This window comes from Gadus morhua, chromosome 15 (genome assembly GCF_902167405.1).
Source record: "Gadus morhua chromosome 15, gadMor3.0, whole genome shotgun sequence".
In the NCBI taxonomy this organism is placed as follows: Eukaryota; Metazoa; Chordata; class Actinopteri; order Gadiformes; family Gadidae; genus Gadus; species Gadus morhua.
In genome coordinates, this window is record NC_044062.1 from 21,026,752 (window position 1) to 21,052,889 (window position 26,138).

At 39.6% G+C, this 26,138-nt stretch overlaps 3 protein-coding genes across 7 annotated transcripts in view; 1 reads left to right on the top strand and 2 right to left on the bottom strand.

Moving 5' to 3' along the window:
* kcnh1a (potassium voltage-gated channel, subfamily H (eag-related), member 1a) overlaps nt 1–680 on the bottom strand; it is a 31,701-nt gene extending 31,021 nt beyond the window's left edge. Inside the window, exon 1 of the mRNA XM_030379526.1 lies at nt 44–680. Coding sequence (XP_030235386.1) covers nt 44–116 — 73 coding nt within the window. The 5' untranslated portion in view covers nt 117–680. The remainder of the gene's footprint in view (nt 1–43) is intronic.
* Nucleotides 681–780: 100 nt separating this feature from the next.
* Nucleotides 781–2,457, bottom strand: mrpl57 (mitochondrial ribosomal protein L57). Its single transcript, XM_030379525.1, has 2 exons — nt 2,273–2,457; nt 781–1,491 (listed from the first exon to the last, which is right to left on the bottom strand). Exon 2 carries the CDS (start codon nt 1,461–1,463, stop codon nt 1,152–1,154), a length of 312 nt encoding a protein of 103 aa, XP_030235385.1. The 5' UTR covers nt 1,464–1,491; nt 2,273–2,457; the 3' UTR covers nt 781–1,151.
* A 3,445-nt stretch (nt 2,458–5,902) lies between these two features.
* The window catches only part of LOC115559586 (cytochrome P450 3A27), a 28,338-nt gene continuing 8,102 nt past the window's right edge, over nt 5,903–26,138 (top strand). Inside the window, exons 1-13 of one of the 5 annotated variants that reach the window (XM_030378477.1) lie at nt 5,903–6,077; nt 6,276–6,366; nt 6,519–6,571; nt 8,184–8,283; nt 8,465–8,584; nt 8,717–8,802; nt 9,271–9,413; nt 9,540–9,664; nt 9,830–9,911; nt 11,644–11,804; nt 15,664–15,890; nt 16,316–16,478; nt 16,640–17,378. In XM_030378477.1, the coding sequence (XP_030234337.1) occupies nt 6,007–6,077; nt 6,276–6,366; nt 6,519–6,571; nt 8,184–8,283; nt 8,465–8,584; nt 8,717–8,802; nt 9,271–9,413; nt 9,540–9,664; nt 9,830–9,911; nt 11,644–11,804; nt 15,664–15,890; nt 16,316–16,478; nt 16,640–16,714 (1,497 nt within the window). In that variant the 5' untranslated portion in view covers nt 5,903–6,006 and the 3' untranslated portion in view covers nt 16,715–17,378. Of the gene's footprint in view, nt 6,078–6,275; nt 6,367–6,518; nt 6,572–8,183; nt 8,284–8,464; nt 8,585–8,716; nt 8,803–9,270; nt 9,414–9,539; nt 9,665–9,829; nt 9,912–11,643; nt 11,805–15,663; nt 15,891–16,315; nt 16,479–16,639; nt 17,379–19,594; nt 19,811–19,947; nt 20,042–26,138 lie in introns of those variants that run through there. The other 4 variants (XM_030378479.1, XM_030378478.1, XM_030378475.1 and 1 more) reach the window with 4 other exon arrangements.

Genomic DNA, 26,138 nt, shown 5'->3' on the forward strand with positions numbered 1-26,138 from the left:
TTCGCAGCATCTTTATTTTCTACAAAGTGCTAGAGACGCTTACCATTTGATCGTCTGACAATATTCTCCAAAAAAGTATTTTGAGGGGCCACAAGTCCTCTCCGACCCCCTGCCATTCTGACTCCTCACTCAAGTCATCCGATGGGGGGTAGCTGTTGGTAAACCTTACTTCCCAGTCAGTTGCAATCCGTGGAGTAAACGCTCCGAACACCTGTCCTCATCATCTACCTCTGCAGACAACGAGGGGTAATCCTAGAAACCGTGGTCTGCCCCAAGCCCTGGTTGAGACATCAGTGCGGTGGTGATGCGTTGGAGGCTCCTTCTTGAGCATCAAATCCAGTGGACGAGAACACCACTTCAGCACCACCACACCACAAGCAAGTGTTGAGTTGGACGCGGCAAAGGAGGGGCTACGGCTCTACTTATTTTTATCAGCAGTTTACGCAATGATAGCTCGTGGAACGCCACCTACCGGAGAGGAAGCACGCCTGCACCCTCCGCAGAACGACTCTACCCACTCCATTGTAGTTGCCGATTATTCCGGCTGCTCCGGTTTCCTCCCACGCAACAAATCCATGCACGTTAACACTGCTGCCCTGCCTATAACCACGGCAAGGGCACGCCACTACACCTAGAGTTGGTGTCCGGGCACCACTCTGGAGTAGGCCGCCCTCTGTTCCCAACTCATACTGTAGGATGGGTTAGGTAAATAATTTATTTTCTGATTTCCCAATGGTAGTATCTTTATCGTGGACCACAGACAGTGTTAGTCAAATATGCTCTTGCTGTAATAATTTACTTAGCAATTGATTTAGGCTCACCCACATACATTTATCATATATAGCAATTAGAGCGAACCATGCTAAATTAATGTTCACAAAAAAAGGAAAACTTATCAAAGATGAATAGGTTTCAACCATCGTTTTAAAAAACAATAAAAAATTACGAAAAGTTGTGTTGCATGGTGTGATAACCCCACACAACACAACAGATAAGAGACAACTTCAAAGTAATGATCATGTCGCAGGGAGATTTGAATCGAACGGGATTAACTAGAAACACATTCACCAATCTATACACAAAACAGAGGTTTAATTTACAGTTATCACCCATAGAACATGAGGGGGAAAAAAACAAGTTCATTGTTCCAATTAACTTGACCACGTTTTGGTGGTGTTGAGGTGGCTGAGGTGATCTGCAATGTATTTGTGTTCAGGAAACTTGGAGAATCTGCTCTCCTTAATTTTGAGCCAGCTCTGGGCTCTGCGCTCTGCTGCGTGGCAGAACTCCTGCTCAGCGGTCATGTAGGGCCGGCTGATCCAGTACTCGTTCTCCGCCTCGCGCTCCAGCTGGTTCACCATGTTGCGCTTCATCTGCCAGGTGATGGCCCTCGGTCGCCGGTACTTTCCGATCCACTGCTTCCCGGGGATCCCTTTCCTCAGTAGCGCCATGGTGAGAAACATGGCTGGGCCCTACAGCGAGAAACCAGAACTGCAAACAAAGACACATCGTTAGCCTCACAGCATAAATACCCCATTCAATTTATTTTTTGATTAGTATTAGTCACAATTCCTTGAGTGGAATGCCCCACTAATCAAATTCTTAGTGCAAGTCTTATCAGATTGTATTCAATGGCGGTAAACTGACAAGCTGGGGACATTGTGTGTGCGTGTGTGTCCCAATAACCAACCGTTGTCCTGTATTAGCACATTTGTCAATTATGAAGCGTTCAATCACTTGAGAAAATGTAACGCTTCGAGACTTCTTTACACAAAGTTGCATTACAAACGTACATTGTTATGAAACCAAAGGCACGTTACAAGGACGTCCCTATGTGGGCGATATTGTGATCACAAATTGTTTAAATGCATAACTTTCATCAAATAACATGTTGTTTTTCTCGTCTGTCTTATTCGGCTCTTTTATCCCCAAAACAAAAATGCTTTGGCAATATGAGTGAAAGTCGAAGTACGTTTTGGTCCCCTTGAGTTCCCGTAGTTGTTTGGTTCCGTTTAAGCTAAAGACTATTATTCCATTTCCATATGGTCCTACATTAATATAAATATAATTTTTTTCACAAAGAATATATAGAATATACAGATAAAATGGTTAATAATTACTTTCACATTAATGTCGCCCAAACGCATGTTAGCCGAGATACCATTGGCTAAATTAGCTGTGTGCGCTCTGTGGACATCTGGCTAAAACTTTAAGGCCAAGGATCTGGTGTTATATCAGAATGTGAAGTGTAGGGACTTTTCCTTTTCCATACCTGATAAGTGTGGGATGATGAGTTGTTATTTATTACAATCTGACAGCCCGAAACAGCAGCAAGGTCGTCGTCAGGTTTAAATTCTCGTTTTGTCCTGAAGAGTCAGGTCTTCTTCTTCTTCTTCTTCTTCTATTTGGTTTTATTGGCGGTTGGCAAACAAACATGTGCATTACCGCCACCTACTGGTTTCTTTATGCATCTTTATTTACTATTGTAACCCTGAGTTACCCGGATTTCATATTTTCTTTATCAAATTTGTTTCTTTTAAATATCCAAATACGTGCCTATAGCATCTATCTCCTGACATTTTCCTTAATATATTCTCTAACTCATATCTTTCTTTAATTTCTGCCAAATTATCCTGCATTTGTCGTCTCTCTACTTCATACTTTCTACAAATGTTCATTACATGATCTACAGTTTCCTGCTCCTCACAATGATCACACCTCCCTGTGTCATGTTTTCCAACCATAAACAACGATGCATTTAGCCCTGTATGTCCAAATCTTAACCGTGATATTACGGTTTCTTCCCTTCTGCTCCTTCCTGTTCCCCTGGCCTCTCCTACTTTCCTCTGAATTTTATAAAACCACCTTCCCTTCCTCTCCTCCTCCCACCTCTTCTGCCATTTCTCCTTCATTTTCCTTTTAATTATGTTTTTACCCTCCATCTTGCTGATATTTATGCGCAATTCAATTTCTTCACATTTTGTTGCCTCTTTTGCCACCTTATCTACCACCTCATTCCCTCTCACTCCAATATGTGCCGGTACCCACACAAACACCACTGTTATACCCATCATCTCTATTCTATATAAAATCTGTTTTATCTCTATTAGAATGTCCGGCCTGCGATCTGACTTACTGCTCTGTAGACTGGTTAGAACTGAACTTGAGTCAGAACATATTGTTACTCTTACTGGTCTAGTTTCCTCTACCCAATGTATTGCCAATAATATTGCAATCATTTCTGCTGTATACACTGATACTTCATCATTGACCCTTTTACCCACCCGCACCTGAAATTCTGGGACCCAAAATGCTACTCCTACTTTACTTTCTGCACTCTTTGATCCATCTGTATATATCTTTACATAACCATAGCATTTATCAATATACTCTTGCACACTTATGGCATTACAAACAAACTCTCTATCATTATTTTTCCTTTCTAGAATTGTCAGATCTACTGTAGCATCTGGAAGAATCCAGGGTGGGAGTGCTGATATTGGTACTGTTGGACTAAACTGTATCTTTTCAATTCCAATTTCTTTTGCCCTCTGCACTGCTGTCCAACCAAAATTCCTAACTTCCTTTTTCTCTTTTTCCCAACTAGGTTTTAACGTGTCTTGCGCTGGATGGTCCTTGCTATGTCCTTGTAAATGCACCCAGTATGTCAGTGACAATTGCAGCCTTCTCAAATCAATAGGCATGACCCCCATTTCTACCTGCAGCGCAGCTATAGGTGTTGTTTTAAAACCGCCTGTACATAAACGCAATGCCTGATTCTGTATACCTTCCAGTTTCTTCATATGTGTCTCTGCTGCTGCCCCATATACCACACTCCCATAATCTATAACTGCTCTAATTAAACCATCATATATACCCTTTAGTGCCACTCTATCCGCCCCCCACTCTTTTCCAACTAGACACCTCATTATATTTATAACCTTTTTACATTTGTCCACAACCTTCTGAATGTGTATATTCCAGTCAGGTCTTCTTCTTCTTACCCGGCTCCAAGAGCCGGCGATCACAGCTCCAAGTGCCTATCGCCCCCTTCTGGACTGATACCGCCCCCTACTAGTGGGAGGAAAGGGTTCTGTTTTACCGCCCCCTATTGGACTGATAGGAGGATCCAATGTCTTACCGCCCTCTAATGGACTGATACCGGTCCATGATACCAGTAGGAGGATTCAAGGTCTTACCGCCCCCTATTGGCCTAATACGAGGCAAGGCAAGGCAACTTTATATACTGTATCTATGCGCGTTAACATTGAGCACTCTCCTGCTCGCTGTTAAGGCTCGCTTGTTGCTGCGCGCTGTTCTGCGCGTTGGACTGCGCGCTTGTTGCGCAGAATCATAACCAATTGAAATTCACAGAGGCTCACAAAAAAGGCCACGATAAAGATAAATTCCACAAAATCAGATATGAATAATAACACTTCCTTTTACAAACTCACTCAAAGCAATTCATGATCTAATATTTCTCGAAAATCCTAGATCCCCCCAATATCAAACAGCCTACAATAGGCCTACAGAAGACAACCAATCATATAGTGCTGCTGTCAGATGCATACTCATCTATTGGCTTTTCATTTATAAGTATTCCTGGTCAGTTTCATGTCACCACATTAAAATACACTTTCTCTAAGTGAGAGCTTCAAGAGCCTGGCCTACCTGTTCCGCATGCTTTTTAAAGTATGTAATCAAGTTTCAAAGGTTGACTGAAAAATGTGTGCTCCCGTGCCTAATGAAGCAGTCATCAAAAACTAAAACTGCGCATGACAGCATCACATCTGGCTTAATAATGTTCAGCATAAGATACAGTTTAGATCAAATGTTAGATCTTAATAATATATAGATTGTAAATTATTAGGAATTATAAAAACATAAAACTTGCAAAAATATAAATAAATTATTTATTATGCATATCCTATGTTATATAACTGTTTAAATAATCAAAAGTTTCGGTAAAACTTAGAAAAGCGAAACAAATATATACAAAAATAAAATATATAGGCCTACATTAAAATATAAATAAAATAATAAATAAATGTACATCAAATCCATACAAAAAAATCCATATAATCAGCGCCTTCATAAAAAGTTATAAAACCTCGAGATGAAAATTAGATCATTAGATCAGTCAGAGCACAGTAGCGCATATCAAGTGTAACCATTGAACGGATCCGGAATTCAGCGACCCACCGAAAAGTGTGACCCCAGGAGGCGCTGTTGCACATTTTCTGCAACATGCACGCAGCACGAGTTTGAAGTAGACAGGTATGAAGTCGAAAAGACGGTGTGCATTATAACAAAAACATAAATAAAACATAACATCTCCCCCAACCCCTCACCTAGTTATTAAATGTGCATCATGAATAGATTTGATTTGCATTTAAAATACCCATACAATGGATTAGGCGTTTAGTATGGTCCATCACCGTTGCTTCTTTCCCCATAAAAAGCTACAGCAGTCAGTGTTTAATTAGTTGATTATCCTTTTAGCATTTCTATAGGCTACTGTGTAAAATGCTATTTAGAATTAATGTCAGGAAAGACCCGCCCCCTGGGGTCAAACTTTTCGGTGGGTCGCAGAATTCGATGTAACACCGGTTTAATTGCCACAAGAGTCATTCATCCAATAATAAAGATCTCAAAGCATTTTGAATTCAGCCTATAAATAGTTCATTGAAATATGAAAAATATTGATTGGTTATATCAATGTACCTGTTTTGTAAAGTGCTAGCAACATACAAAATCCAATGGATTATTATGTTTCAAATCTCTAAAAACATACATAAAATGGCACTTATTTTCAAGTCCGAAGGTGAACAGTTGTCATCAGTTGCATAACAGTTTTTCAACTGTTATCAAAATCCCTTACGGAAGTTGTAGCTCCTCCCACATGTTCTCCAAACCAAGATCTGCACTTTGAACCATCTCCGGTGCGCACATGATTATACTTCATCGATTAAAACGCAGCAGAATCTGTGTTTCAACTCCGAAAACATGTTTTTCTTACCGTTTTTCTCGGTAACGACATGGACTCTTATTGTTCTCGCCTTAACCCTATTGCTGTTGTAAGTAAAATACTGCAGCCTAATGTAGGCTACTAGAGTTTTCTGTGTCATTTCTTCTGTTTGTGTATTGCATTTAATACAATAGCATAAGGGCATAAGCAATGTGATTGACAGCGTCTCCATTGGATGCTTGTGGGGGCATAAAGAGTTAATGCTTATATTACTTAACCTATTGTTTTGTGTCTTTCTACTTTGCAGGTATGGCATTTGGCCGTTTACATTTTTTACAAAGATGGGTGTTGATGGGCCGAGACCTTTTCCTTTTGTGGGAACAATGCCTTACTATATAGTGAGTAGAACCAAATCACTATTACTAACAAATAACCAATAAAAATAAGCCTATCCAGCCTTAATGAACAGGTTAAACAAATATTGTATTTAACAGGTGCACACGCACAAGCACGCCCCCGAAAGTAATATATATGTTAATCATAATTGCAGAGAAGTCTGAATTTTTCCTTTGAATGCAGTAAGAAGTATGGAGATGTCTGGGGGTACGTTGTTCTAACATCATTTGCCATTCAAAGTTGTATCAAGTTTATTTTAAAGGTGACATATTATGATGTTCTTCAAACAAGTAAATATATGATGATATTAGTTCCAGAAAACATGCCAAATAACATTAGATGCTAGCTTTTATGAAATAAATTCTCACCTAATGCTATTCTTCTCTGTTTAAGTCCCTTCAGAATGTGCTGTTTCTGGTGTCTGTAGCTTTAATGCAAATGAGCTGCTTCCCTTTGCATACAAATGAGCTGTCAGAGTGAACCGCTGCATTGAGGAGAAGTGATTGTTGCCGTTTGCGGATCCCTGGAGATCTATATCAATTAGGGGTGTAACGGTACACAAAAGTCACGGTTCGGTACGTACCTCGGTTTTGAAGTCACGGTCCGGTACAAGACGGTACGGTTCATAGTTAAAGGGAAAATTTAACGGAGAATGGCCGTAGATCAGCAGCAATGAAAACACCAATAAACTTGGTTATGGCATTTGCATTTCTGAATTCCCAGACAGGGGTTGTTGAAATAGTGTCGTGAGCTGGGTTTGCAAAGTTTTTTTTTTTTTCCACAGCAACGGTGATAGTAACACCTGGATGGTGCCTTTTCAAATGCTTGTGAATGTTAAAGTGCTGTACGTAGACACGGAGAGCCCTCTCTATAGCCGGAGAGCGTGACGGAGACCCTCTCCGTAGCTTACGTGTGAATCCAATATTTTTTAACTATCCGTTGACGCCATAGATCTATTGGTCGACGCAACGGAGACGGCAAGGGCTGTGCTTGGTCCTCTAACAAAATCATTTCTGGAATCACTTCTCCGGTTTGACTTTGCACCTCAATTACTTTGTACATTGTTTACTTTGCACCTTAAGGACCAATAAAACACCAAATAAGATTTGAATAACTTTGGAAGTTTATTTACAACACTGCTTACATGGTTTATAGTAAACATATAAGATCGATTGGGCGGCGAATTGCATTGAGTATCCGACATCCTGACGGAGAGTTGCTGAGGGGTCTCCGTAGTTACGGAGTTGGATTACAGAGTCGGAGTAGTATACTTTGGCCAAACGGTCCGGGAGGGAACTCCGACTTCAAGTTTTAAATTCTGCATCGCAAAACAAGCCTTTACATTCGCCATATTAACGCTATGTACGCAGCGCGGTTCACCACTTTAACCACCCTGAAGTGCCTGTACCGCAACGATTCGGTAAAAATACATGTATCGTTACACCCCTAATATCAATATTATATTATATTAAATAATATTGATTATTATCAATATTATATAATACATAAAAATCAGCTATTTAAATTTCCAGTGAAATCGTTCATTTTCTAGTTACTGTGCTGAAAAATAGCATAGCATAATTTGTATATATATATTTTTTATTTTAATGCTTTATAATAGAGTGCGATAGAGTGGAAGGTATGGGAGATAGTGTGGAAGAAATGAAGCAAATGACCACAGGCAGGACTCGAACCCAGGTCACTACGTTTTAGGACTGAGCCTATATGGTACGCGCTCTACCCGGTGAGCCACCGGAGAGCCCCGAGGATAATTTGTAACATTATGTGGTAAGCAGAGTTTTATCTTGTTTATGGACAGGCAGTTTGAAGGACGTTCCCCCTTATTAATGGTAACAGATCCTGACATGCTAAAGGTTATTTTAGTGAAGGAGTGTTATTCAACCTTTACCAACCGATCGGTAAGAGAGCCTTTCTTATTTCAGAATGTGTTGTTTATGATCAAATGATTCCCTTTCAAACTTATTTCTCAATGAAATATCCAAATAAAAAGCATTTACCTAATTAATGCACCTTGTCCAGATGTCAGATGATATAAGGCTGTGTTTAGGATATTAACAACAAATCAACCCATGTTCACAGACCTTTGCTAAAGAACTTTTCGGACCATTGAAAGATGGACTTACCTTGGTTGAAGATGACAGGTGGAAAAGAATCCGGAGTACCATATCGCCATCGTTTACTAGTGGAAGGCTGAGACAGGTAGTGCATCTTACATGTTTCAGTAAAGAACGAGCGATGTTTATTTTCCAGTAAATGTGAAGCCTGATTTACAAAATGGTGGGTCAATATTGTACAATCTCTAATTTACTTTCTGCTTTGTTCTTCATTAAGGTCTTTCCCATTGTTGAACGCTATGCTGACCGACTTGTTAAAACCCTCGACACTGAAAAGCCAGACCAATCTGTGGATGTAAAAAAGTAAAAAAAGAAACTTGTTTTTGTACGGTTATTTAACTTATACACAAGTTCAACAACAAACATACACAGGTTTTATTTAACACTTTTGCCTTTACATGAATCCATGTACTATACCCATTTAAAATATGAGTTTGGTGTTTGACAGTGTTGGAATATATCTATAGTTTAGGGATATAACACACAGACACACACTACTACACACATCACTACTTTACAGTAATGTGATGGTGTTACCTTCTAGTGAGTACAGTTCTCCCTGTACAGTATTTGTAGTCAATTCATTCAAAAATAATTGCAAAATGATTGAAAAAGAAATGTGGGTAATTGTGGGTAGTCGGTAGGAAGGGAAATGAGAATAAGACTATCATAGAAGTGTGTTATTTTGGTGAAGCCTTTTGATTATATTGAACAGTATTGAACAGAAGGTGGATTTACAGGAAAGTCACATTTCAAACTATTTCCTTTTAGATTTGTCAGCCCTTACTGCTTGGATGTAATAACCAGCGCTTCCTTCAGCATTGACAGCGACACCACAGTCAATCCAGATGGTCCTCTCAGCGTTCAACTCAGAAATCTCCTGAAGATGAAAATCTGGCCTTTTTTTGTAATAAGTATGTTTTCTCTATCAAACTATTCCTAATATTGGTGATGGTAAGACGACGAGCAAGCAAATGCTGTCATATTATCTGCAAAACACTTGGTTTGTTACATTCCTATTATGTATTTTTCTCTTTCAGTTGCCTTGCCGATTGCTCAATACTTTTTTAGGTTGATTGGCTTTTCAATAGTCAACAAAGCAAGTGTGGATTACTTTCAGAACCTACTTAAAAGCTTCAAACATGACCACAAGGAAGATAAATCTGTAAGCCCTTGTTTTTTTCCACATTTTTTGTGCAGACATTACAATTGTAGGCAGAGTGGGAGCTCGTAGGGGCAGTACTGAGACAGGACTTAAATGCTCTCCATAGAATGAAGCATCTTCTGTGTTAACCTTTCCCGTTTTGAGTTTGTGTTCTGTTCTGTTTAGAGACACAGTGATTTCCTTCAGCTGATGATTGATAGTGAGATCAACGAGTCTGACATTAAGGACGGAGTGGAGCCAAGTAAAGGTACGATGATGACGTGAAACTACTAGACTACTTAATTAAGTACTAAAAGTACATTTAAAAAATGAATGCAGGTACCTGTCTCTGCCCTGTCCACATATCAGCAGTTCAGCCAGAAAAGTAGATCTTGAACTGAGGGGAAAATATGGGGAGGACTACCAAAATACATTTTCTGTTCTCTTGGAGAAGGAGAACATTTAGGGTATTTAGTAGACGCTTTTATCCAAAGCGACTTGCAATAAGTACATTTGTCAGAAGAAAGAGAAACAATACATCGCTGCCGGTACAGTAAGGATAGTCATAGAACCAAGTGCCAATCACTAACAATTGTTAGGTTAACCCCTTCCCTGTTTAAGACAAAGATAGCTAGGATAAGATGCTACACAATGCTAAGTACTATTAATTGCAAGGACGTACAACATACAATAAGTGCACACATTAAGTGAGAGGGCCAGTAAGTCCATGTGGGGGCAATCTTTCCCTGGCGTAAGGGGAAGGTCAGTCTTGTTGAAGTTAAGCTTCAGGTGATGGGCAGTCGTCCAAGTGCTGATGTCTGACAGACATTCTGAGAAGGGCGTTGCAAACAGGGTGATGTCAGAGGAGGGAAAGAGAGGAAAAGCTGAGTGTCATCAGCGTAGCAGCGATAGGATAAACCATGTGATGTGATAACAGAGCCTAATGATCTAGTTACAGTACATAGGGAGAAAATAAGGGGCCCTAGTACAGAGCCTTGAGGGACACCAGTGTCGAGAGTGCATGATTTGCACAAGGAGCTATTCCATGTGACCTGATTGGTGCGATTTGTCAGGTAGGATGTAAACCGGGAGATGGGGTCCGGGTCAAGGGGGCAGGTGCTGGCATGGTTAGACGTAACTATTTTTTAGAATATTCTAAAAAATTATTCAAGACAAACAGAACAAAAAACAAAGACCTTGACCTCCTTCTCTCTCGCCTCATGCCACTAAAGCCATGTAACTGTTGATACCAGTACTTCTGAAGCATGCTCCCGCCTTCTCTCGTCGCTATAGGAACATTGAACACCCAATTCCAGACGTTTCGTCTTTAGGTTAGTAGGCCTAGGACAAGGTTACCTGACGTTCAGTGTGCTAGCTGTGGAGTGTCTGAATCCGCTGAGCCAATAAGTTTGTTGGCTGATTGGTTATATGGAGCTGTACGTTGCAGACCGCAGGTTTTCCGCAAAAAGTGAATGAATATATGCTTGCTGAAGTCTGATCAGCGATTGTTATTTTGGTTGATTTTATGGCATGGTCCCATATGAATAGTGAATCCCAACGTCATTAATGGCCTAGCCATCAGTCAGTTTCGGTTGAGTATGCGTTTTAATTCTATCTTAAACTGATACTTCATCTCATTATGTAGCTGAGCAAAGGTTGGATTTGGGTTGAGGGTGCATCTTAGTTCATGTGGCAGAATAACACATAGGTGGCGCTATAACAAGGCCTGGAAGTTCAGCATTTCAACAGACTGCCATTACCACTAGGAAGGTGCAATATGCATGAAACTTGTTATACTTTCAGCACTATTCGTCATAGGCTTAGGGTAATACAGTCATACTGTCGGTCATACTGTCGGTCATACAGTCATACTGTCGGTCATACAGTCATACAGTCATACTGTCGGTCTTACAGTCATACGGTCAGTCATAAGGTCATACAGTTGGACCCTGTCATGGTTGCTTGCTTACTATATTTTGTCTGTTTTCGTCTCTGTCCAGGTTTGACTGAACCTGAAATACTCTCCCAGGCATTAATCTTCATATTTGGTGGCTATGACATTACCAGTGCCACGCTGTCTTACATCCTGTACAACCTGGCCTTGAACCCTGATGCTCAGCAAACCCTGCAGCAAAAGATCGACGTGCACTTTCCAAAACATGTAATTTGCTCCAATATTTCTCCGATTTGGTGCACAAGTGTACAGTTTACAGCCAGTTTCATCATTGTGAGGATATTAAATGCAATATGTTCAACATGAAGAGTTTAAATGCCAAAACACTGTGATGCACAATTCTGCAGATAACAGTTTCAAATGGAGTATGAACTTCGCTTCAGTCTTTATAAGACTTGGGGAAGTTACAAATATGAATTTAACCGCAAGTGGTGATTAACGGGGTCCGAGCAAAATTAAAAGTCAAGAACACACTAATGGAAGATATATAAATATGACATATAATCATAAAGGAAAGATGCTGATGAAGATGTTTCACTTGATGCAATACTATGCCTCGGCTTTTAGGTGAAACCCTAAAAGCCTAACCTCTCAACCTAAGGATCACCTGTACATGGCATTATCCCATTGAGCCACTTATAAACCTGAACTTCAGCCTCATTCACATTGCCAAAATGTCTATTGATAAGCACACAACATCCAGAAAACTCCAAGCACACATTTCTCAAGTTAATTAAGGGCTTTCTTAAAAGCATATACCTGAAAAATCTTTGAAATCCTCGGGAAATTAAACATTTGTAGTCAAGAACACTAACGGAAGAAATATAACTATGCAATAGTTAATTATGAAGGAAAAATGGTTAACGAAGAAGTTCCCCTTAATGCAAAACTATGTCTTGGCAGTCAGATTCTTGGAAACTAATGAGCCGGAATGTTGATTGCCTGATGAATTTCAGGTGCTGTTCAATGTTGTGTTACAGTGTTTATTCAGTCGCTTTGGTACATTTCTCAGATCAGAATTGTAATTCTCAAAACTACCTGTTCAATCTTCACATCATTGTGTCACCTGTGCACATCAAAAAAGCAGTTTCTCATTTTTTCTCAAGTTGCAAATGCTTTGGTACATTCATGCAGATGATTATGTACAATTCTCTACTCTTTCCTACATTATCAATTGCTTATGTCATGTTGATCAAAATGTATTGTAATGGGTCTCTATTGAATAGTCTCACCCCCACAACATTTAGGCATTGGTTCATTGCATAAGTGCAAAATGGTTGAACAAGTTGTCATAATATGTCAAGCATATTTCTATACATTTCCATTAGACTTTTTTTCTAAATCTGTCCTGATTTTGTAAATTGCTACCAGGTGAATCTAGACTTTCTCTAAAGAAGGGAAATGTGTGAAGTGTTAGATCAACCAACGATCACCCAGTTTACTGAAATAGCTCAAAGGTGGATCTCCTGAACTATGAACTGGCAAGTATATATATAGCTGGAGCACAACACAATGTTACATTGTCTGACAATGGAAGGACAAGGAATTGGACAGGGTCAACAGCCAGAGAGAAGAAGAGGAGTGAGGCTGCCTGAGAATTTGTGGCCCAACAGACAGGAACGTCAGCAGTTTTAGGAAGACTGCACTGTAATTCCTACAGCAATGCATGTACAGTTTACCCTAAGGAGATTTTCATATGTTTACATTTCTAGCAATGACATGGTCTGTCAACAAATTACAGTACAAACAGTCAAAGCGTAAATGTGAATCTTGTCCAGTCTCTCTCCATACACTAACTTACAATTTACAATAATTGTCTTTAAACATAGTTTACATCAGAACCCTCCAGAGTACACTGTTATATTGAAAACATGACTAAGCAATTTGACTCTCTTATCCGTACACAATGGAACAAGGACTTGTCATTGTAAAGGCACTGACATGTTCATTGACACAGATATTTACTTTTGAGAAACTAACTAAGGATTTTGAGCAAGAGAATGGCTTTTGCATGAAATCCATGGTGTTTTGCTATTTGTATGAATTGTTTTGAGAAATGCACTTAATGTTTTGCAAATTTAAATTCTGATCTGAGAAATGTACCAAAGCAACTGAGAAAAAACTGTAAATGAGTGGCAATGACAGAATGTCAGGTTCAGCTTGTTTATAATGCTCTAATCAAGATTTGAACTCTCAACCTAAGGTTCACCAGTACAATGAATTATCCCATTGAGCCACTAACATTGCTGAACTGCATGAAGCCTCATTCACATCGTGAAAATGTCTATTGATAAGCACACAACATCAAGAAAACTCCAAGCACACATTTCACAAGAGAATTAAGGAATTTCTTAAAAGAGTACAGATCTGAAAATGTGCACTGTTAATGGTATCCACCTAATGATAGCCATATGGTAGTTACACAATATCAAAATGGTCATATTGGCAATATGGGTTGAGACTGTGGGACGTTTGGCTTTTCTATGAAATTGTGGGAAAAGTTAAATTTTTTAGAGCAGAAGAACAGGGTGAAAAAGATGCAGCAGATTTTAGTGATTAATATGATGAAAGAATTTTGAGTCCAGGTCAATCTGGTAAGGAGAAATAAGGCTAGTTCATAAAAAAAATGTATAGCGCCACCTTTGGGTGCAGTATCACAATTTGGGTTTATGGGTAGTGGGGGGTATTGGTATCCACTAGGGATGGGCAAAACGATTATTTTCAGGGAATCGGTTCTTTCAGTTCCGTTCACTATCACGATTCGTTCCTTAGGTCAGATGGTCTGTTACGTCATTTGCTAGGGAATCGGAAATTTTGGAATAAATGTTAATCAACATGTATGAAGCCTACTAGTATCTAATGTTCTGCCGAAATTACCCAGGTTAAGTGTAAATATTAAGCATATCTATAAAGGACATACGTGCCTTTTTTTCTCATAAATATCCTTAATAAATAATGGGGTGCAGTAAGAATTAAATGGCGTCTTCCAAGTAGTGCTAATAAGCAGTGAAGCACGTTAGCAACTAGACCAAAAGAGACTCGTAATGGTAGGTAAAAACAATACTTTATTAAATCAGCAATTGTGATGTAGAACAAAATAAAAATAAAACATAAAGTGCTTGCATGATATTGAAGCCTACAGCGATCGTTAGTAAACTTGTGTGGTGGTGCCTTATCATTTGTTTACCCATGGGCCATGGCAATTCGATTGCTACCTGCTCTCATTGGCTGATTCGATGAGAATGTTTTAGACGTTTGTATATTTTATTTATGTGACCATATTTTTGTTATATGTTTAAAAAAAAAAAAATGGAATCAGTTCCCTTGTTTTGGGAATCAGTTGTCGTCGTTCACCTTCGGGATTCATTGGTTCTGACCGAATCGTTCGCGACCCATCACTAGTATCCACCTAATAATACCGGTAGTCGTATGTTTTATTATATGTTTTTATAACAAAATGGTCATATAAGAAAAATTGGCTAACTGCTCCAAATTGATTGGCCAATATTTCTCAAATGGAACATAAGACCCAGGGTTTTATAGATTAATCTGATTCTAGAGAATTTTGATTGAGAAATAAGCCTAATTCATGATTTTTTTTCAATAGCGCCACCTTTGGGTGCAGTACCAAATTTGGGTTTATGGGTAGTGGGGGTTACTGGTAATCATACCTGAAAATGTCAAGAGCTTTCGACTTACGGTATAGGATGCAGTATGACAGAATTTGAGAAAAAAACAAAACGTTACAGAAACAATAGGGGACCAAGCAGCTTTGCCGCTCGGACCCCCAAATATAGTAATTTCAATTCTCTACAGAAAAAAGTATTTTAGTTAAATTTCTATTAGTTTTGAGACTGATCGTACACACTGAATCAAAATTGAGCAATGCCTTTCACCCTAGTTTATAGGTCTTCTGTTTCACTTCTTTGAAAACCATTTTCTTTATGAACTTGGTATAAAGTGACTCTAAGGATGGTCTGCCCCTCAAGGTTGGTGGACTAGAACCCTGTGGAACTGTCAGTTACAGTTAGTAAGGATGTGATGATATCATTCTGTTTGGCCCTAGAGTCCTGTTTCCTATGAGGACCTGGTGAATCTGGAGTACCTGGACAATGTGATTTCTGAGTCTATGCGGTTGCTGCCAACCGCCCCTCGAATTGACAGAATGTGCAAAAAAACCATCCAAATCAATGGACTCACCATCCCTGAAGGGACAGCGGTGGGGGTCCCTTTGACAAACCTCCACCGAGACCCCCGCTTCTGGACTTCCCCTGAGCTCTTCAAACCAGAACGGTATTTAGAAAATAACCACCTTTAGGATTTTCTATTTTCTATGCAATAGTTTACATTGATGTATCTGTATCAATTAATTTGCCCTGGTTTAGGTGGTAGTTAACAATTTCATCTTTACTGATAACTAACATTAGTTGACATGTTAAAGTGTCTATATATTGTGTAATATATTGTCATAGGGTCATACTATATGCAAACCAAAACATTACTACAAACCTAGTTCACATTCTTAAGGTTTTGAAATGTAGTTCTGCTGAAATATACCATGCAATTCATTCTTCCGCCGGAATAGACAAGCGGTCTGACGGCTATTTGACAACACGATGTTCCAGCTTAAGTTTGCTATAGGCCTACCTTCCTTCCATTATTTAACAAACCCAAAAGCAAACCTGTCAGTAAGTGCTCCTGTGTTTTGTGTTTCTCAGATTCAGTAAAGACCACGGGGAGGACATCCACCCCTATGCCTACATGCCCTTTGGCCTGGGTCCACGGAACTGTGTGGGGATGCGCTTCGCTGTGATGGTGATGAAGATGGTTCTGGTGCGCCTTCTGCAGGATCACTACGTGGAGACCTGCAAAGACACCGTTGTAAGACACACTTCTTTCCTGACTGATGCTGATATCTGGTTGATAGGGGAACTGGGTCACACTAAGTGTTTCTAATTTCAACAATCAACTTGTTGTTGATTTGGATAAAGTGTCTGCCATATTTAGAAACGTTACATTTCTTTCATTCTTTCTTTCTGCAGGTTCCTCTGGAATTTAATATGTTGTTTCAGCCCAAGGAGCCGATCAAGCTTATGCTTAGTCGAAGGGAACTCTAATCCTCGATCAATGAAAAAATCGCCCAACAATCCTATCTCTTATCTTAATTATAGTAAGTAAGTAAGTAAAATGTATTTATAAGGCACATTTAAAAACATTTTTCTCTGGTCAAAGTGCCGTACATGGTGAAAACATAGGCGTATAAAAGAACACGATTAATTATATCTCAGAAATTCTATTCTGTTCGACTTTTGATTCACTTACAACACTTCACAACACTTCACTTCTTTTATCTTATCAAAGTAAATGGGAGTCTGTTGAGTTCCTATATAAATATAGGCTTTTGGTATTTCATCTGATGCAATAAATACTGAGTTAACGGATTTTGAAGAGAGACACAATTGAAGAGAGACATAATTTAATTTGTTGTGCTGTAGAAAATTGGCTTTAATTTTGATCATGTTGCATAGCTTTAACGCCTTTCTACATTGGAATAGTTTGCATGCTATCCACTGTTGATTCAAGACAGTTAGAAAAATATGTTTATTTTACAATCCCATTTATTTTTGGTGATTCTAAAACATGTTGTAATAATAATACATTTGATCTTAGATTGTTTAAACCATGTGTATGTATATGTTATGTATTTTGATTTGGGTATGTTGTAAATTATTAGTGACCGATAATACACGCAGAATAAAAACATGTTTCCCTTGCTCTTGAGTTGTGTCAGAGCCTGAATGACTCGGCAGTAAGGATTGTAATCTTAACTGCAGATAATGACCACAGTAAATGACCACGCACGCGATGCAAAGTGTTTTGACCCTACAGATCTGAACTGAGCTGTTAAGAAATCAACATTATCTTCTATAGTTTGACAAGATACACATCTGCTCCTTATGACCTGAACTGAGCTGTTAAACTATTCATCACGAACTTGTGCAAGCCTGTAAGGGTCAGTGATGACTAGCACTCTCTGGCTTGCTGACTGGCGTAATCTCATTGAGTAAGTTGATTGCCTATTTCTCCTTGAACTCGATATTTTCCTCTCCATATTGGCTGATACCTATTTATAACAGCTGACTTTATGGAGTTTGTGATCTCAGCTGCTTTGATCAGAGAAAAAAACCTCATTGTTAATCAATTTCTTCGCAATTAAGGAGAAATAGGGAGAGAGAAACTGCTTTATGAATGGTAAGGGCAGTGTCCCCGTTTTAGTTTTTCAAAGACAAAAACACTACTTGTTTTGGAGGTTTTTCGATTCTGAACCGAAAATGTCCCCGCATTTTGCCTCAGAAATCTGATCACTAGGGTTGAACCTTATACCTAACACAATAAAATAATTGATCACTTAATACCTTAGTTAACATGCACACCATTAGCAAATGATTACTAGAATCAATAATTAAGATTAGTTAGTTAATGATTACTGCATTGGCTTACGTTTATGAATGGTTGAATTAATGTACCTGTTTTGTAAGCTACATAAATTTCCATGCACAAAATCCAATGGGTTTTATATTTGAAACCTCTAAAAACATCCACAATTTATTTTTTGACCGTTTTTCAACCGTTACCAACCCCCATCACTAAACATGTAGCTCCTCCCACATGTTTTTATATCTCCAAACCAAGACGTCTTCCCCACCGGGGACTCTCTGAATCGACGCCACTTCGCCCGGGGCGGGACTTTACGTCCTACGTCACTCGCTATGGGTGTGCATGTGTGCGCGTAGCCGTCACTCGCGATCGGTGTGCATGGGAGAAAGGTTTAGGCTTTCAGTGTCTATGGGTTGGTAATAACGGTTCTGATGATTTTTGTGATTGAAAAGTGGTCTTTTATTTCCATAATCTTTGTTCAGTGAACGCATAAACCCGTATGTTAGTTAGCAGTTAAACAAAATGCGATCTCATTGTTTACAGTTACCAACGACCAACGTTTAAAGACTGATGATTGGGGGTTCGATTCCCTAGTGATGCAAGGTTTTTTCTTTCATTTTGGACTGCACACACATCGCGAGTGACGGATACGCGCACAGTGTACACACATCACTGCCTTTACAATTTCTAGGCAACCGAAGTTTAAAGATTGTCAAGTGGTTAACTCTTGAATCACATGTACAAAGTAAGACCTGATGGGTTAGTGGTCAGAGAACAACTCATTAACGCGGGGATAAGGTGTTCGATTCTTAATGAAGCTAGCTTTTTTCTTTCATATTGGACTGGATGTTTATATGCCATTTTGCGTAACTTGTAGTTTATGATGAATACATTTTATTGGGGTTAAGGTTAGGTTAGGCTAACGGTAAGGGTAAGACACAAAGTGTTTTTGCAACACAATATTTCTTACAATAACACAAAGTCAAAAGTTTTGATGACTCAAGTAGGAAACTTAAGATACCTAGAGAAATGCGTGAGCGCTCACCAAACCTCAACAAGTCAGCAGTGTGGTCATACAGGGTGATCATTTCTGATATACAGTACAAAAGCTGAAACTATTAGCCAGGGGTGGGAAAGATGCAGGTACACAGACTTGGGAAGCAATAAGACACACCAACACACAGTTGCCTGTTGCAAAATGGTTCAGTTTAATAGAAAGTCAGGGTTAGCTAGGGATTTTTTTCGAAGAACAGAGAACAGTACACACTGTGCACCCCACTGCCGAGCTCCATGGCATCCTTCCCCACTTCGCCACTTCATACCTGCTTGGTATGGGGTTATCTGGTATGGCTATAGTCTAATGTTAGCTTAGTTCGTGTTGTTTCGTCATGTTAATCGCTAGTAATAGTAAGTAATTTGTTGAAATATAGCCTATCATCACAGACTGTAGGAATGTCACCCACCCTCCATCGCGAACGACGCTGACGCTCGTAATCCTGTGGTGCAAGGGAGTTCGTGCACAGATCCCTGAGACAAACGGCTACGCGCATACATGCACACCCATAGCGAGTGACGTAGGACGTTATGTCCCGCCCCGGGCGAAGTGGCGTCGATCTAGAGTCCCGTGCACACCGTCTCCGTTGGGAACCTGATTATACTTCCTCGTTTCAAAAGCAGCAGATTCGTTGTTTCAACTCCGAAAACATGTTTTTCTTACCGTTTTTCTCAGCGACGACATGGACTCTAATTGTTCTCACCTTAACCCTATTGTTGTTGTAAGTAAAATACTTGAGCTTAATAGTACTAGAGTTTTCTGTGTGTTGTATTTAATACAATAGTGTGCGTGAGACATTTTATGCTTTTGGGGGCATATATTAATCAACTTATTGTTTTGTTTCTTTCTATTTTGCAGGTATGGCATTTGGCCGTTCAACCATTTTAAAAAGATGGGCGTTCGTGGGCCAAGACCCTTTCCTTTTATGGGAACATTGCCTTACTTTATGAAGGTGAGTAGGGGAGACCAGGGACAGTTGTAACACTTTTTGCATTTTTTAGCAATAAATCAAAAACCATTTACACTGGAATAACCAATTTGTTATATTATAAACTTCAATCTGTCATCTACTGAAACATGGTATTTAAGTGGTTTTATGAAAATATGTACAGGTTGCAAAATTGATTTTAATACAGTCTCACTCACTGTTACAACCATCCCAGTGTATGGGATGGTTGTAACACATGTCAGGGACGGTTGTAACATGTCCAAAATATATGTAATTAGTCAATCATATACTCAATATTACTTATATTTCATGTTATTGTTATTATTAATTATTATATTTATTAGTAATGATTAATGATTATTAATGTATCATATTTATTTGTAATGATTACCTTTTCTTTTCATACTACACGGCAAAAAAGAGGTGAAGCCGTCAAATTATAATGCGGAAAATGATTTAATGCGTAGAACACCTCTATTAACATAAGAATTATTACACTATATGAACACTTCACAAATTTACAAAACCAAAAAAAATAACATTAACTCAAACATTCGTTCGTCATACTGGGACGGTTGTAACAGGGCGTTACAACTGTCCCAGTATGACGAACCATGTTTTGATCTCATGTCAACTGGCTTGACTGCTAGTTTGACACTTGATAGCCATGTATATTTCTAGCTTACAAAACAGGGATTCTAATAATACTTGTTTGAATTCGTAGACATTTTATCTTTGGACAGCATCCAAAAAAGAACATCGGGAAGAAAAGTGTTTTTTTGACAAAAACAGACTTTGCTTTATAGCGCCCCCTGTAGGTTTCAAATGCGACTCCCGTTTTCGCAAGTAAGGAGGGAAACTAAATGGGCACAAGCACAGTGAGTTTCGTCATCATAGCTTCATAACCGTCCCCTGTTACAACTGTCCCTGGTCTCCCCTACTGTTACGTATTTTAAGAACCTAATGCCGCTTTTCCACTGCATGGTACCAGCTCGACACGACTCGACTCAGCTCGCATTTCTTGCGTTTCCACCGCGAAAACATGGTATCTGAAGTGGCTACATTTTCTAGTACCGCCTCGCTTTAGGTTCCAAGCAGCTGAGCCGATGCTAAAAGGTGACGTCGGCAGACGGCCGGCCACTGATTGGCCAGAGAGTGTGACGGTAGCAGCACGGGTCGTTTTCCACCGCAAATAGTACCTCCTGGACGTGGGCGGGGTCGGCTGCGCGAAAGGGCCGTGACGTATTTTTGTACGCGACGCAAACAACACCTACGCAACCCACACATGGACAGAACCCACATAACAACAATGGAGGACATCGATAACATTACTATTATTAGCTGGCATGTTGAAGAAGTTGAAGAAGTGGAATATGTTGGCTGCGGCGCTGCTATGGCTGTTACCAGCATGGTTGCCATGTCGCTCTCGTGACTTCGTCACACTCTCTGGCCAATCAGTGGCCGGCCGTCTGCCGACGTCACCTTTTAGCATCGGCTCAGCCGCTTGGAACCTAGAGCGAGGCGGTACTAGAAAAAGCAGCCACTTCAGGTACCAGATACCATGTTTTCGCGGTGGAAACGCAAAAAATGCGAGCTGAGTCGTGTCGAGCTGGTACCATGCAGTGGAAAAGCGGCATATATAGACCCTATGAAGCAGGACCAAACATATAAGCCGTAAATACTATACATAGCCACAAGGGGAGCAGGACCTTACTGAAGGCTGCAATAATTACTTTAGCCACAGAAGGCAGCACCACAGACAACTGAGGAAGCTGAGGGTAATACGTCACACCGGCTCCTCCCACTCCTTCCGGGTCTTGCGGACCAGACGATAACACTGCGAACACGAATAGACTACAAAGACAAGATATTTAATGTTCCAACTAACTGATAAACAATCACAGATGCTGGCTTTTGAACTATGCACTGATAAATCCACTGATAAATGTTTTTTTTAATTAATTTTTTTATTGTTTTACATGTTGCTCTTTGGTCCGGAGGACACAAAGTCCATCCTTGTTTTCAGGGACAGCTGGTATAAATGGGCTAACAGGGCTACCTTTTACAGTAAAAATGAAAAAATATTATTATAAACCTTAGAACATATTGTTTTATATTTTGGTAGAACCTAAAGCAGCAACAGCACCAAAAAGTGACAGAAAAACCCAGGATAGATGATATATCTTGGGTTTTTTCTAGTGCTGTCAGTTAAACGCGTTATTACGGTAGATCAATACGCCGCTTGTATCGTTTTCTATCACATACATTTCAAACATGAGGTCCATTGTAAAAATAAACCAAGGAGTGCATGTTTGATCGATCGTCATTAAAGCTGACTTGATACGAATGTAGCAACTACGTTATTAAACTAGTGATCAGATCCAGCCTTGTGTGGTTGCTATAGAAACGAGTTACCTACTGCTGAGCTAACGTTATTCACCGTAGTTCTAAAGGGAACTTCTTTTCGAGGGAGATGAACTTAAACAGAGTATACATTTAATAAGCATGCAATACGAATAAGAAAAAGGCTAATTATTAAAGTATTTGAATTGTTTTATTATGTTGGCCGGCGCGAAATAGAATAAACTGAATAATCAAAGGAATAATCAAGGTTACCGCCCTCGACTTCGTCTCGGGCGGTAAGCCGTCCACGAGCCGGGCATATCAAATTGTTTATTGCCCGGCCTCTCGGTGATTATTCCTTACCTATCGCGCGATTAACGCAATTTATTATTTATTTTTTTTAGATTTTTTTTAGATTTTTTTTTTGTTCTTTGGCGCAAAACAAAGAAGCAGTAGCCTGGCTGCTATGTTCAAGGCAGTATGTTTGTATGTTCATCGTTTAATTGCACAATAGGCTTTTTTTTTGTATCGTCCTGTTTTGATCAGTATATGCCAATGTTGTTATCAATAAAAAAACATTTGCACAAGGCAAGCCGATGCACTTCTCCATGTTGATAAGAGCATTGAAATGAGAAAAATTAATGGGACAAAGAAATCAAGGGATATTTAGCATAGAATTTTTTTGGCGATTAATTTCGATTACTCACGAGTTAACTATGACATTAATGTGATTAATCTAAATTAAATATTTATCAATTGACAGCACTAGTTTTTTCCTGTGAATGGGCTAAATGTATTCAGCCCAAGCAGAGTAGCAGCTTCCATTCGATTTTGATTGACCGGTATCGTGACACGCCCCCTTCACATGCTCCCCATTTGGGCAAGTCATTCAGCCCAAGCACAGTAGCGTAAGCGGCCATTTCATTGTGATTGACAGGTGTCGTGACACGCCCCCTTTTGGGCTTATTTCATTTAGCCCAAGCACAGTAGCGTAAGCCTCCATTGACGTTTGATTGACAGGTGCCCTGACACGCCCCCTTCATATGCTTCCCATTTGGGCTTAATTAGTTTAGCCCAAAGGCTGACCTTGGACTTACAGCTAGCACAGTAGCTACAGTACAGTGACCTTCAACCAATCACAGCACAGTAGCGCAATTATGGGTATGTATAGTATGTGTTTTTAAACGTTTCTATCAGCATTTATTTATTTAAATAAATGAATAAACTTTAAATGTATCCATGAAATTTAATTGTTTCTGTCACACAAATTAATTAAATGCTGACTCATCTATCTAACATTTTATTATTACGCAGTGCATTACGGAACACATTGCTTTTACTGTCAGGATTGCGGTCAGAATATGGCTGGTAATAGTGCATTTGTAAGCGGCTCACCAACGTTTCGTATCATACATTTAAAAAGCATATGTCTAAATAACCCAACATGACGTGACAAGTGTGTAGAGAAAGTGGCCCCTCTCCTGCATTTCAGCGACAGGCAGTAACAATAAGGTTCTCTAAGGAATCGGAAATGATCAAATTTAATGTTGCATACAACATTGCCAAAGAGGAGTTGCCATTCACCAAATTTAAATCCGAAATTATTCTCATGAAGAAAAATGGATTAAACGTCAACCCGACGTATAGCAATGAAATGGCATTTGCAGAATTCATTGCGATAATAGGCGACACCTTAAAGGGGACCTATTATGCTTTTTCGACTTTTATGACCTATAAACGTTGTTATAATGATTGATAGTCATGTTTAACCATACTAAAGTGTCAAATAATGACGTACATGCATTTCGACGTATTCCCTGCTGACAGTCTGGGGTGGCTGTGCAGAGCGCTAAACACCCGGGACAACGTTTGCGATTCACTTGTTCAGATTTCCGGGAAATCATCCACGTAGAGGCACTCCTGCTGCGCCCCCATATGCCTGGTCAAATCTGCCCGCGCGCGCGCTTCAAGGAAGGTAACCAATCACAACGGAGTTGGGTTGGCAGGAGGGGGGCGAGGGGGCGGAGAAGGACGAAATCGAGCGTTGACAGAGAATGCTGAAAGCGCCCAGATGAGAGGAAGAGTTTCCCGAAAATCGACATTGTTTTTTGTGTATGGTTAAACATGACTATCAATCATTATAACAATGTTTATAGGTCATAAAAGTCGAAAAACATAATAGGTCCCCTTTAAAGCAAAAGACAGCTGCGGACGTCGGAAATGCCGCATAGGCCTACATGTCCTTCATGATTGACGGCGACACAGACGTCTACCAAAGAGTCGTCTACAGCCGCATTTTGGCCAAAGGGAGACCGGTCAACATTTTAATTATTTAATACTTTAAGCACAAAAAAAGTTTTATTTTGCTTGATGGTTTAGTTCGAAATGTTCAATTTTCGCTCGGTGAAGCACTTTAAACACCTTATTTTTCTTTTTATTTATAATTGTGCTTCAAATAAAGACACGCATTTCTCTACACCTTATTCTGAATGAAAAATCATTCACATTATATGAAAGTTATGAACAGAGATATAAAGGTGAACCCATGTCGTCTGGAGCCCTGTAAAGTATTGATAAATGTAATGCATTCGTTAGCCCACCCACCCAAAATCACCACCAGCCGTCACTGCTTGTGTTACACCGAATGCATCATGCACGTTTGCATTATAACAAAAACCTAAATAAATCATAAGATCTCCCCCCACCGGTGGTTCTTTCTTTTCTTGATACAAAAAATAATTCTAAACAGCGTTTTACACAGTAGCCTATAATAAGAAATGCTCAAAGGTAAATCAGTGTAATTTAACACTGACTGTAGCTTTCTTTGGGTAAAGAAGCAACGGGGATTGACCGTACTAAACACAATATCTGGGTCTGTGAAATGCTAATCAAATCAAAACAAATGTATTTATCAAGCACCTTTTAATAAAAAGGTAATTGGTTGGGGAGAGATCTTTTGTTTTATTTATGTTTTTGTCATGCCTGTCTACGCTTCAATCTCGTGCATATTGCAAAAAATATGGAACCGCGCTCCCTGTGGTCTCTCTTTTCGGTTTGTCGCAGAATTCGTTGTAACACCGGCTAAGGAATCGAAGGTCACGCATTCAATGTTGGTTTTCGGCCTTGCCGCCTAGGTGCAGAGATTTCTCCAGATTCTCTGAATCTTTTGATGATATTATGGACCGTAGATTATGAAATCCATAAATTCCTTGCAATTGTACGTTGAGAAACTATTTTCTTAAACTGTTTGGCAGCTTGTTCACGCCGTTGTTCACAAAGTGGTGAACCTCGCCCCATCCTTGCTTGTGAATGACTGAGCCTTTTGGGGATGCATCTTTTAAACCCAATCATGACACTGACCTGTTTCCAATAACCTGTTCCCTTGTGGAATGTTCCAAACAGGAGTTTTTTGAGCATTCCTCAACTTTCCCAGTCGTAAGTTGCTCCTGTCCCAGCTTTTTTGAAACATGTTGCAGGCATGAAATTCAAAATGAGTGAATATTTACAAAAAAACAACAAAGTTGATCAGTTTGAAAATTAAATATCTTGTCTTTGTAATGTATTCAATTGAATATAGGTTGAAAAGGATTAGCAAATCATTGTATCCTGTTTTTATTTACGTTTTACATAATGTCCAAACTTCATTGGAATTGGGGTTGTATATTGTGGCGAGCAGCACGGGAAGGACAAGACGGGAGCCACGGTTTAGCAGTATACAACTCTCGCACCCGTACACCACACGACTGCGAGAGTTTGC

What these genes read in the sequence shown, in the direction of transcription:
- mrpl57 (XM_030379525.1), bottom strand. Translation starts at nt 1,463, where the DNA reads ATGTTTCTCACCATGGCGCTACTGAGGAAAGGGATCCCCGGGAAGCAG.